Source organism: Schistocerca piceifrons, chromosome 6 (genome assembly GCF_021461385.2).
Source record: "Schistocerca piceifrons isolate TAMUIC-IGC-003096 chromosome 6, iqSchPice1.1, whole genome shotgun sequence".
Lineage (NCBI taxonomy): Eukaryota > Metazoa > Arthropoda > Insecta > Orthoptera > Acrididae > Schistocerca > Schistocerca piceifrons.
Window position 1 is genome coordinate 340,419,590 of NC_060143.1, and position 13,975 is coordinate 340,433,564.

Consider the following 13,975-nt stretch of genomic DNA (forward strand, 5'->3'; position numbering starts at 1 on the left):
ATGCCCCTGTATAATGGTATTGTTTTCTTTTATTATGTGCACCTTATTTAGCATCGTACTAGATACAACTATGTTTCTTTTTTTTTTAAATAAAGCCCACACAGAGTTTTAAATTACTCATGAGAACATAGATTTCTTACTGGTCCTCAGAGATAGATTAATAAATAAATTTAAAAAATTATTTGAACAGTACATTTAATCATCATGCACGTTAAATAACTCTAAATTATATCTACTTTATATGTGATTATCAATCCAGCTGTTATCTTTTGACTGGGAGCGCCAAACCACATTATCGATTCTTTTGTTGTGTATTTGCTGCGATCTCCCGATTGTATTCGGTACTAAACAATAGTTGTGTTAATGTCCTATCTTTGGCAGAGATATTGTAATGCTTGTGCTATTGACAGCGGCAAGTGTCAACTACGAGTACGGTGCGCTTGCTGACGCTCGTCGGTGACAATGGTATAGAGTGTGTTGTGAGTAACATTCGGATGATGTAGTGACTGGTGACTCATGGCAGAGTAACATGCTGCCCGTCTTTGTTATTTCATAAATGCAACATAGTGTGTTGAAGTGGAATTACGCGAAAGACTGGCCGTATTATTTTCGTACAGTCGCTAAGTGAAAACACGTCTCAGTCAACGCCAAGAAGACTAACAAATCTGCCTTGCGTTTTAAACCAGATACGTAAATTGCTGTGGCTTCAGAAAGAACGCGCTGACTTTTCAAAAAGGGTGTGAGTATATAAGTGTATCGTCCTTTTCTTCGGAGGGATTAGAATAGTGTTGTATTGTAATTAGGCAACAATTTTCCAGATGTACCAGCAGCTTGGTGTTATTGTTCCTCATCTGTTGCCAAATATTTCATGCTTGTGTTGTTTATCAGAATGAAGGAAGGACCAATAATAAATAGAAACAAGGAAAAGCGATGGAAGGGACTCCTCTGACTTTTATTTATTGGATGGGCTTTTGAATTTTTTCATCCACCTATGTCGCCCTATTCCACAGGTAATTCAAGTTTTGGAGTATGGAGTACTCAGTCAATACCAGGCCACTCCTTCAACAGAGTGAAAGTGAGAGTGATTTTGACGATGGAGCAGCAACGAAAAATCGTCCTGCCGAAGATGATGACCATGTTGTCGTCACAGATGATGTCAAACCTCTGTTTAAAGTCAGGGAACCGTGTGACAGGTAAAATAATTATGTGAAAGTTCTCATTCATGTTTCTCTGTTTTTTTTTTTAGTAGACGCCAAATATAATGTTATCCAGCATCGATTGATTTCATATTTGATACAAACCATAATACTAAAAGCTTTCCAAATATCAAACTCATTGGATACTTATTTCACCTCACAGAGGTAAATTTCAGTTATCGGCGGGGCGGGTGTGTGTGTGTGGGGTGGGGGGGGGGGGGAGCACAAGTGGGGAATCATAGCCATATACACCTGTTACTTGTATCTTAAATGGGATGCACAGATATGACAGTTCTGTTTCATAAATACCACTATAGGAAGATCACAGAGTAATGAATGAAAAGTTGGTTTTGTCATGTGGTAGGGCATCAGGTGTTTAAGAAAAGGGCTGAACTTGAAGCCAACCAAGTTTTCGGGACTAGTGCAGCAGGGGATACAACCCGTCGGCTTTGGACAATGACGTCACAAGCGGCCAATCGAGAAGCGATTCTTCTTAGTGTTGTAGCTCCCTTCAGTGGCTGATAAGTGTTTTTTGGCTTTTTTAAAAAAAAATCTCACGAGATAGAATAAACAGATCCACTTTATTAAGCAATCAGTAAAAAAACGAAACTGAAACATAACAGCAAAAGCGAAAATGGGAAACTGCTCTCTGGCGGCTTGTGACGTCCTTGTCCAAAGCCGACAGGTTGTATCCCCTGCTGCACTAGACCCAAGTTTTCCCAGTTACATATATGTCTGCCTATCCTCAGTTTTATCACTGCAGTGACAAGACTTTGCATGCAGTTTCAAAATTTTGAGTATTAAAGTTTAAATTCCTCTTAGGGTTGTAACTCTGTTTGTAGTATTTTACCTGCATGCCTTGTTTTCTAAACTATAACAAAGTTAATATTTGCCATATGAAATGCTGTGAATTGAAAAAGTAGAGCTATCAGTTTCGTGTGGTCCTTCAAAATTCTGCAATAGAACATATTTGATTTCTCACATACAGTATTTAGACTGAGTGAACTGCAGCACATTATGCAGAAGTATGATATTTGTTTTGTTTTCTTACAGGTTTAACCTAGCTTATGTTATATTTTACCTGTTGGGAATGACTACTTTGCTTCCGTGGTGTTTCTTCATTACAGCAGATGATGTGAGTCTGCAAATTTTCTTCTTTTTTCAATTATTAAAGATTAGAACTATTTCGAGATTTGCATTGATGATGATTGACAGCTGTTTGAAATTAGATTGAAATGAATTTACTAAAGGCAAAAATTTGGCTGCAGCTGTGTTAGGTACATTTGTTCTACCTGTTGGTGGCATATATTTGTGCTGGACCAGGACTCGAACACGGATTTCCCACTTATTATGAGTGGTCGCCTTACCATTAGGCTATCCATGTACGCCTCCAGGACCAACATAAACCTCTGTATATCACTCTGTCTATGTCCCTACAGTATATTTATGAAAGTAAGAGACTGTCGTATGGGGATGTATACAGTGTGACATGGAAGTTTGGATGGGCCCTGGCACGTGCACAAATAGCCGAATGCAAGGCAACTGCTCGCAATAAGTGGGAAACCTTTGAGTCCCGGTCCAGTGCGAATTTTCAGATCGCCAACAGATAAAATACCTGTGCTTAAATTCATCGTCTTCAGCAAATTCATCTATATCTATTTAAGACAGTGGAAAGCTATATATTGTGGTGGTAGTGTGAACAAAATACCATCTGAATGCCATATATTGTTTCTTTCACAAACACTTAATGTGCGGACAAATTTGAGTTTTAGAGTGGGGACAAACTAAATATAACAGTAGAAAATAAAGCACCATGATCCCAAAACACACAAAATGACAAAAAAAGACAAAATTACAGTATTCTGATACACCAACAAAATCTACAGGACACTTCCCATGACCTTTCAACTATGAAAACTGAAATAGTCATTTCCCTTGACCTATGTAGATCAACCACAACTATTGATACCAAAAAACCAACACCTACAACTACGAAAAATGTCAGAGACAGTGGAACTCTGGTCACCTCTTATTCTTGTGGCAAATACTACACTTCAGTGAACAGCCCAAAAACTAAAGGAATTAATAATGGAAATGCGTCCTCCCCCATCTCTGACCACAGCGTAACACTGTTATATTTCATCGTCATATCCATACCTAACAATAGAAGCCGCATAATAAATTAAACGTCTTACTGCATCACAAACAACACAATAGTTTTGCTCATAACATAGCTTGGCAATTACAATCAGTCGTGTAACAGTCTTCAGCCTCCTGAATAATGTCTGTAAGAAGTGTTTTACTTTTTATGCAGAACAATTAGTATCAATTTTATTTGTTTTCAGTAATCTTACAGTTCAATAGTGATACATGTGGAGCACTAAGCTTTTTAAAATACCATTGACACTGAGTCTCATGACTTTTTTTTTAATTATTTTTATAATTAGGTCATGGTGCATAGTGCGAACTGGCTCAACAATGAGGACTGAAAGGAGGTTGATGCAAGTGCCACCTAAAGCCTTTATTCAGTTCCATCTAGAGTATGGCTCTATTTTTTATGCATCAGCAAGGCCCAACTATCGGAAATTTGTAGATAGTCACATTGTCCACAAAGAGGGCAGAAGATTGGTAATTTGGGCTCCGAAATAAGTTCCACACCAGCATCAGTACAGGCAATAGTGGCTTCTCTTTCCCCACCAGATGTATATAGTCAGTGTCATCTTGAAAATGTCAGTCTGCTGCATTCAACTTTGTCATTAAGACAGCCCAATTACAATCTCATCAAAGAGATATCTCTTTGATCTGAGAATAATGATCTAGCAATATTTTTTCACCTAAAGTCTCTCTCTTACATTTTACAAAATATAAATATCTCAAGGAAAACCAATGCCCCCTCTGCTACTCTCTGCATCCCACTTTGAGGACAGCTGGCGTAAGGTAGGAGAATAGGAATTGGGAAAGTAAGTAATTTGAAAGATCTTGTACCCAAAGAAGCTCCATATTATATGCAAATACTTGGAAATGATTGTTGGTGTAATGCTCAGGAATTAAAATAATTATATTTCTCCAATGTAGAAAAAGACATATTTCTACTTACCGTAAGGAAGACATGTCGAGTTGCCAAGTTGCATACAGGCACAATTAAAACACACTTACACAAAGCTTCTGGCCATGACTTTCATCAGTAAATGAGAGACATACACCATTCACACACACAACCAAGCATACCTCCTGCACATATAATTGCCAACTCCAGCATCGTAGGCCAGAATGCAACTATCACGTGGGGTGCAAACAGCAGTCTGGAGGAGTAGGGTTAGTAGTGTATGGGTGGAGAGAGAGACAAATGCAGGCTGGCGGAGTGTCCAGGGACTAGACTGCCAACAGCAGCATCAGGAGGTTGTGGGGCAGAGAGGTGGGGAAAAAGGAGCAGGGAAAGACAGACATGCATTGGCAGAGGGCTGCAAATAAACATGGTGGGATATGAGAATGGGGAGGAGGTGATAGTACAGCAGGTCTGGAAACTTTTGGTGTAGGGTGTGGAGACAGTATGTTACCATAGGTTGAGGCCAGGAAAATTACAGGAGCAGAGAATGTGTTGTAAGGATTACTCCCGTCTTCACAGTTCAGAAAAACTGGTGGTGGAGAGCGGCATCCAGATGGCTCGGGTAGTGAAGCAGCCATTGAAATCAACTATGTTATATTCAGCTGTATCTTGTGCCACAGGGTGGTCTACTTTGCTCTTGGCCACAGTTTGGCAGTGACGTGTTTTCACTTAGCGACTGTACGAAAATAATACGGCCAGTCTTTCGCGTAATTCCACTTCAACACAATATGTTGCATTTATGAAATAACAAAGACGGGCAGCATGTTACTCTGCCATGAGTCACCAGTCACTACATCATTCGTAATGGTGGATAGCTAGTTGGTGGTCATAACAATATAAAAAGCTGTACAATGATTACAGCAGAGCTGCTAAATGACATGGCTGCTTTCACAGATACTTGGCCCTGATGGAGTTGGATAAACCTGTGAAAGGAGTGGAATAGGAAGTAATGGGTGGGCGAATCGGGCAGGTTTTGCACCTGGGTCTTCCGTAGGGATATAATCCTTGTGGCAAGGGGCTGGGATTGGGAATGGCAGTGGGATGGACTAGGATGTTGTGGAGGTTGGGTGGATGACAGAACACCACTTTAGGAGGGGTGGGAACTATCTTGGGTAGGATGTCCCTCGTTTCAGGCCATGATGATAGGTAATCAAAGCCCTGGCAGTTGTTTCTGTCCTGGTTGGTACTGGGTGATGAAGGGGACACTGCTTTGTAGATGGTGCTTGGGGATGATGGGAGGATTGGGGTGTGAGGGGAAATGGCACGGAAGATCTGTTTGCGGACTAGCTCTGGGGGATAGAGCCTGTCTTTGAAGGTCTTGATGAGACCCTCAGCATGCTTTGCAAGGGAGTTTTTGTCACTGCAGATATACCAGCCTCAGGTGTCCAGGCTGAATGGAATGGATTTTTTAGTGTGAAAGGGATGACAGCTGTCAAAATGCAGGTATTGTTGGTGGATTTCACGTGGACAGAGGTGCAGATAGAGCAATCAGAGAGGAGGAGGTCAACATCTGGGAAGGTGGCACACTCTGTTGAGGAGGACCATGTGAAGCGGATGGGAGAGAAAGTTTTGAGGTTGTGAAGGAACGAAGATAGTGTGTCTTAGTCCTGAGTCCAGATCATTAAGATATTATCAGTGAACTTGAACAGGACTTGGTGCTTGGTGTTTTGGAAGGCTATGAAGATCTCTTCCAGATTGCTGCTTGCGTCCCATGTGATTGTTGCATTCCGGCCCAAGATGCTGGAGTTGGCAGTCGTATGTGCGTGAGGTGTCCTGGTTGTGTGTGGGAATTGTTGTCTCTCACTCTCACTCACTCACTCTTTTACTGATGAAAGCTGTGGCCAAAAGTTTTATGTAAGTGACTTTTAATTGTTCCTGTCTGCAACTTGACGTTTCTTACTTACAGTAAGTAGCCATCTGTCTTTTTCTATATTTTTTGATATTTCTACCTGGAGTTTCCATAGCTTGATTTAATTACATTTCTGTATAGTTTAATACTTTTTTAAAATTTAAGCAAGTTAAATTATTATAAATGCAGCAAACATTTTGGTTATGTTTGCAAAAAGCCATACTAATTGGAATTATATTAACAAATATTCATGTAATTATATATTTTTCAGAGTTAGAATCAATTAATTGGTGGTCTGGAATTAATTCTACAATTTTATTCTTGTTGCAGTACTGGATGTATAAACTGAGGGATGTTAATCAGAGCTCTTTTGAGATATATGACCTCGATATTGATCAGAAATCAGATTTGCAAGCCAGTTTCACAGCTTACCTCAGTGTTGCATCAACAGTTCCCAATACACTCTTCCTTGTGTTGAACTCCTTACTTAGTCACAGGTATGTTTACTCAATTTTCAAGCAAATGCAGATTTTCCAGTGTATATGATATAGAAATATAAGAAATAATAAAACCACATTAGTAAACTAGAACAAATTGCTGGACTTATTGACAGTGAAACCTGCAATACAGGTAAATATCGAAACAGTGAAGTTTCGTTTCTACAGAATGGTGCAGGGTTTGAGCTAAGTGATTTGGCATAACAAGCAGTGTAAATCAACAACCAGTGTCGGGATGTTAAAAACTTAAACAAAGAGAGCAAATAAATCTTCAACATTATGAACTAAAGTAAATACCAAAGTTATTTACAAATGTTAGAAATCCAAAGCTTAGTACCTAATAAAATGAGTTAACATAGTACATCTGCAGTGGTGCTTGTTAGGAAATAAAGTTCGACAGACAAATTACTAGCTAACGGGAGTGTACTAGTTACAGTTACCAATGGATCTCGTTGGAATAGTCTTCAACTTACTGATGGTACTGTTTTGTTACATAAGCTGTAGAACAAATGTCACAAAGTAGGATAACACAATAGCTTAATTAGAAGAGAGTTATAAGACTTGACTTCACTATAGAACCAATAAATAAATAAATAGGAATAACAATGATATGAAAGGCAAATAAATGAAGAAGGGAGAAGACACAACTGAGATAGAGGTGACTTGCAAAACAGACATGGATATGATTACTGTATAACCATTTTTCAGGATTCTAACCAAATAGAAGAGTACTCATCTGAAAATAGGCCGGATAAACACCGCCACATATCATATAATGAATGCTTTCACAGTCAGATGTCTTAGTTGCTGGTGAGTCTTCTGGGTTGTAAGGCTGTGACCCAAGAAACTTTTCAGTTCCTGGTGTTTTGCCCAGAGAGTACATGGACAATGTTGGAGATGCTCTTAGACTTCAGACTCATCAGTCGAGAAGACTCAATAATGCCAGGAGCACCTCCAAAGATGTCCAGTACCATTATGGGTTAAACATGAAGTGAAAAATTTCTTCGACCACAGTTACATAGTCACAAATCATAATTTGTGAGGAAGCCTTGAAGATTTCATCCAGTAGTAAGCAGTAACTAATAATGTAATGTGAAACCACAGATTTCATTCCCATTTTGAGACACACATTGCTAGTAGACTGTAAACAGGATTACAGTTCTTCTACCAGTTACTATTATAACTTATAAGTAAGAACTACATTTTTCTATATATTTGCTATTGTCCATTATTATTTCTGCACCATGCTGTACTTATAGTTTGTTTGATGCTTTCTCTCCCTTGCTCTATTCAGTCAAGCTTATTAGTACCATATATGCCATAAAGTCTGCTCATTTCAGAGTCTTTTTTGTACCATCTACCTCTGACATATTTTTACTTCAGTCATTCCTGTTTCCACCATATTATGTCTTAAAGTATTGTGTTAGTCTTGTATTTTTCTTGTCTTTTGTTGTTATTATTTTTTTCTGTTTCCAAGTATATGAAATCCAGCTCCTCACCATTGCATAATGCCAAATATCTACAAATTCTGAAATAAAAGTTACACTTGCTTGGTACATAATTCATAGTTCTTTCTCTTTTTTTTTTTTCTTTTATCTGAAAGTCCCATTTCACAAGCATGCCAAATGAAAGAAGAAAAAGCAAGCTGCTGGACTAAGTGTTTATTGGTATTGTTAAGATTCAGAGATTTTGGCTGTTTTCCTTCATGTATTTATGTATTCAAACACAATTTGTACTTTGCAGGATATCATTAAAAATACGAATGGTGGGATCAGTTTCGATTGTTGTCTTACTATTCATTGAGACCACAGTCCTGGTAAAAATAGATACAGACAATTGTAAGTAACTAAATGTCATTGTAACTGCATGAAAATATTTATAACAATGTTAGGCAGAAAAGTTTTATTCACTTTTTATGGAATCAAACATTTTTTTAATATTTTTTGTAAACCTAGATTATTAGTAGTTTTTTGACGGTGAAGAAGCAGTGACAGGATGGCTCTGTATCTTGTAAAATATGAAAATCTTTACCAGTTTTTGTGAAAAAGCTCTAAATATTTGGGTAGCTAATACAATGTGAAGTCTGCAAAATAGTTAAGACAGAAGGTATTGCATTGACAAGTAAACATATCGAAGGGATACACTTTGATTTTGATAGGTGTTGAATATGTTATAGTACAGAATAAAATAAGACACATTTTTATGTGCCCATATGTCCACTAAGAGAGTAAAACAACCCCTTAAAAAAAAACTAAGTTTAACATTTCTGAATGATTTCCATTGAAATCTTGATAGATATATTTAAAAAAAAATAGAGCTCCTAATTTTTTCAATATACATTGCAACGGTGCACCCACATGTGTCAAAAAAGTCATTTTTCATTTTATTTTATTTTATTTTATTTTTTTCAAAATCCCCTCGCCCTCGCCTTTTTGTTTCTGACTTTGACATATGACTAACAGCATCGTTAATACCAAATTCATCATATACAATGAAGTGGTATTCCAAAGATGCATTTGTCAGAAATAAGCCAGAAATATCTCTGTACAGTTGCCCTGTGTGTCTGGTTCAGTGCTAGTTATCAAATTGGTTTGTTTAACAAGTGTAATTTTGTGAAATATAAAATATCTTGTGTTGCATTTATGTTTCCTTTTTACATTTGGTGCAATTTTTTGTTTTCAAGTTGTAACCTTTTCAGATTGAATTTATGTTCAATTCGAAATAGTTTGTATGTTATTGCAAATGTGTACAGTAATGAGGAAGCACAGAAATGTTCAGGTCACAAAAATGGAATGCCCTTTGATTTTGTGCAGTAGGTGCATCAGACAGTTGCAATTTCGTGACAGGAGCAGGAAAGAATAGATGACTCCCCCTCTTTTTCTCTTGGTTGATCAACCTCATCCAAGCACAAGGGCAGCAGTGGGGACAGCTGATGTGAGGGAAACGCTGAGTTAGAAGATTTGAGTAAACACATTATTGATAAATGACGCACTTATGGGAAGTCACATTACTCACATCTTTGAAGACGAAAATGCAATTTCATGTCCTATTCTAACTGAAGAAGGTCATGAAGAAATGGTAGATGGTGATAAAAAAGCAAAAGGTGACATAGACCTTGAGTATAAACAAACAGCCATTACATTTTATTGCTCTGGTAAAAACAAATTTGAAACTGTAAAAAATTGGAACGCGGGTAAGATACTATGAACAGCATAGTGAACCCATTATTGTAGCCAAGATAGACACGAAGCTTACGCCTACCACAGTAGTAAAAGTTTATATGCCAACTAGCTCCGCAGATGATATAGATATTGCAGAAATGTATGATGTGATTAAAAAAAAAAATCTTCAGATAGTTAAGGGAGAGAGAATTTTAATAGTCATGATGGACTGGAATTAGATAGTAGAAAAAGGAAGATAAAGAAAAGTAGTAGGAATGAATGACGAAACTGCCTGGTAGAATTTTGCACGGAACATAACATAATCATAGCTAACACTTGGTTTAAGAACCATGAAAGAAAGTTGGATATGTGGAAGAGGCCTGGGGACACTGGAAGGTTTAAGATTGATTATATAATGGTAAGAGAGAGATTTGGGAACCAGGTTTTAAATTGTAAGACATTTCCTGGGGCAGATGTGGACAATTTATTGGTTATGAACTGTAGACTAAAACTGAAGAAACTGCAAGAAGCAATAAGAGGCTGTAGAGTGTTTGAGGGAGTGTTAGCCCACATTTCACAAGACCAGGGGAAAGAGATACAATATAAGAAGAATGGGTAGCTTTGAGAGATGAAATAGTGAAAGCAGCAGAGGATCGAGTAGGTAAAAAGGTGAGGGCTAGTAGAAATCCATGGGTATTAGAACAGATATTGAATTTAATGGATGAAAGGAGGAAATATAAAAATACAGTAAATGAAGCAGGCAAAAAGGAATAAAAGTGTCTCAAAAATGAGAATGATAGGAAGTGCAAAATGGTTAGGCAGGGATGGCTAGAGGACAAATGTAAGAATGTAGGAGCATCTATCACTAGGCATTAGATATACTGGATACAGGAAATTAGAGATCTCTGGAGAAAAGAGAACAACCTGTATGAATATCAAAGCTCAGGTGGAGAACTGGTCCTAAGCAAAAAAAGGGAAAGCAGAAAAATGGAAGGAGCATATAGAGGATCTACACAAGGTCGGCGTACTTGAGGGCAGAAGTATGATAATGGAAGAGGACGTAGATGAAATAGGAGATGTAATACTGTGTGAAGAATTCAGCAGAGCACTGAAAGACCTACATCGAAACAAGGCGCCGGTAGTAGACAACATTCCAGACTACTGATAGCCTTGGGAGAGTCAACCATACCAAATCTATTCCATCTGGTGAGCAAGATGCAAAAGACAGACAAAATACCCTCAGACTTCATGAAGAATATAATAATTCCAATCCCAAAGAAAGGTTGCTGACACCAAACTATCAGTTTAATGTAACGGTTGCAAAATACTGGCAAGAATTCTTTACAGCCAAGTGGAAAAACTGGTAGTAGTCGACCTCAGATAAGATGAGTTTGGATTCTGTAGAAATGTTGGAACACGTGAGGCAATTCTGACCCTACGACTTATCTTAGAAGATAGTTTAAGTAAATGCAAACCTTCATTTCTAGCATTTGTAGACTTATAGCAAGCTTCTGACAGTGTTGACTGGAATACTCTCTTTCAAATTCTGAAGGTGGCAGGGGTACAATACAGGAAGCGAAAGCTATTTGCAATTTGTACAGAAACCAGATGGCAGTCGTGAGTCGAGGGGCACAAAAGGGAAGCAGTGGTTGAGAAGGGGGTGAGACAGAGTTGTAACCCATCTCTGATGTTATTCAATCTGTATATTGAGCAAGCAGTAATGGAAACAAAAGAAAAATTTGGAGTAGAAATTAAAATCCATGGAGAAGAAATAAAAGCTTGGAGGTATGTTGACAGCATTGTAGTTCTGTCAGAGACAGCAAAGGACTTGGAAGAGCAGTTGAACGGAATGGATAGTGACTTGAAAGGATATAAGATGAACATAAAAAAGAAAAACGAGGATAATGGAATGTAGTCGCAATAAATCAGGTGATGCTGAGTTAATTATATTCAGAAATGAGAAACTTAAAGTAATGAATGAGTTTTGTTATTTGGGGAGAAAAATAACTGGTGATGGTCGAAGTAGAGAGGATATAAAATGTAGACTGGCAATATCAAGGAAAGAGTTTCTGAAGAAGAGAGATGTGTTAACATTGGGTATAGGAAGTCTTTTCTGAAAGTATTTGTATGGAGTGTAGCCATGTATGGAAGTGAAACATGGATGATAAACAGTGTTGACAAAAAGAGAGTAAAAGCTTTAAAAATGTGGTGCTACAGAAGAATGCTGAAGATTAGATGGGTGGATCACATAACTAATGAGGAGGTACTGAACAGAATTGGGGAGAAGAGGAATTTGTGGCACAACCTGACTAGAAGAAGGAATCGGTTGGTAGGACACTTTGACACATCAAGGGATCACCAATTTAGTATTGGAGGCAGCGTGCAGGGTAAAAATCGTAGAGAGACCAAGAGATGTATATGCTAAGCAGTTTCAGAAAGTTGTAGTTTGCAGTAGTTACTTGGAGATGAAAAGTCTTGCACAGGAGGGGGTAGCATGGAGAGCTGCATCGAACCGGTTTCTGTACTGAATATCACAACAACAACAACAACAACAACAACAAAAGATGCATACAGAAAGGTTCAAAGAGTGAAGATTTGTATAAATGGAAAGCACAAATTGCAAACAGATGGGACAAGAAATTAAACATTATTAGATATTTTTAAGTATCTATTAGATAAATTTCAAATTGCCGTGGTCGAATTAGTACCTACGCATGATCTGGATATAAAGAGATGGGCATTACATGCCAGGTATGATGATAATTAACCATAACATTTGTTTAAGGTGTCTTCAAAATGAATTCTTAATTTTAAAGTAAGACACTACATTGTTTCAGGGAAAATCAATAAATTCATCACTCAGGTGCAAATTATGAATAAAGAAGAATTTAGGAGGAAAGCTTACGAACTTATGGAGGTTTTCAATCGAAGATTGTATTGATTGGAGAAACCAATGTGGATAATTCTGACCTGTCAGCTTTGTTTGGAAATGCATGCAGGAAAGACATTATCCTTCAGAGGAACATCAAAGGTGAAATTAAAGCAAAATTCATGAATGGCTTACCACATAGGTATCCAGTACAGCCCATTATATCTGGACCAGAAATTTAATGTCCCCTTTGCACATAGTTTTGAAAGAAAAATATGATAAGTTCAGACCAAAAGTTGGAAAAAGATTTACACAAAGTAGATAATATCCTTGTGTTCACATCTACATCTGATAAATTGAAATCAGGGCTCATTAGGTTTGTATACCTAAAAGGAATGAAAAATTTGTGTTATGTTTTGATTGATGACCAACCAAATGAAAAAAAAATTAATGCCATTGATTAACATGGAAAAAGAGGCAAATATTTCAACAGTTTCCTGCTGGAACAACTGGTATTATTCAGCCATTAGATGTATGTACATTTCGGCCAAGGAAAAATTTCATGAAACATTTTTCAGATGGTAATTATATAACTAAGATGTTAACTTGCATGTAAGAATTAATATTCTAAAACCTCAATTGCTCATTCAAAATCAGTTTTCTTCTCTCAGATTCATCGGTCTTTTTAAATATGTATGGTACAAGAGTAATTACATTGAACATAAATCATCTAAATGTGAGACACCTGTTCATTTTTGCTTTAAAGACTGTGTGATTCTGTTTGCGACTCCTGTCATGAAATTGCGAATTGCAGTTGCCCAGTGTACTTGGTGTGCAGAATCAAAGCACATTCGGCTTTTTTTTTTTTTTTTAATATGAATAATTCTGTGCTTCCTCATTGATGTACAGACTTACAATAATGTTACAACAATGATGTACAAACTATTTCAAATACAACATAATTAACTCTGAAAGAGAGACAACTTGAAAACAAAAAATAACACAATATAGTTTATATTTTATAAAATGGAAAGAAATACAAACGTACAGAATAATATATGTAGAATATACATTTAGAATATATTTATCAAACGATGGAAAATCGAGGAAGGAATGTAACAATATTATGAAAGGAAAGTTGCCACTCACCATATAGTGGAGATGCTGAGTCACAGATAGGCACAACAAAAAGACTGTCACAAATAAATAAAGGTTTCGGTCAGTAAGGCCTCAATCAAAAATAGCGCGCGCGCGCGCCCACACACACACACACACACACACACACACACACACACAC

At 37.4% G+C, this 13,975-nt stretch overlaps 1 protein-coding gene across 1 annotated transcript in view; it reads left to right on the forward strand.

Annotated features, from left to right (window-relative positions):
* The first annotated feature begins 414 nt into the window (after positions 1 to 414).
* Positions 415 to 13,975, forward strand: part of LOC124802546 (equilibrative nucleoside transporter 3) — a 65,055-nt gene continuing 51,494 nt past the window's right edge. The window contains exons 1-5 of the mRNA XM_047263409.1: positions 415 to 739; positions 1,011 to 1,193; positions 2,250 to 2,331; positions 6,482 to 6,648; positions 8,392 to 8,486. Of these exons, the coding sequence (XP_047119365.1) occupies positions 1,030 to 1,193; positions 2,250 to 2,331; positions 6,482 to 6,648; positions 8,392 to 8,486 (508 nt within the window). The 5' untranslated portion in view covers positions 415 to 739; positions 1,011 to 1,029. The remainder of the gene's footprint in view (positions 740 to 1,010; positions 1,194 to 2,249; positions 2,332 to 6,481; positions 6,649 to 8,391; positions 8,487 to 13,975) is intronic.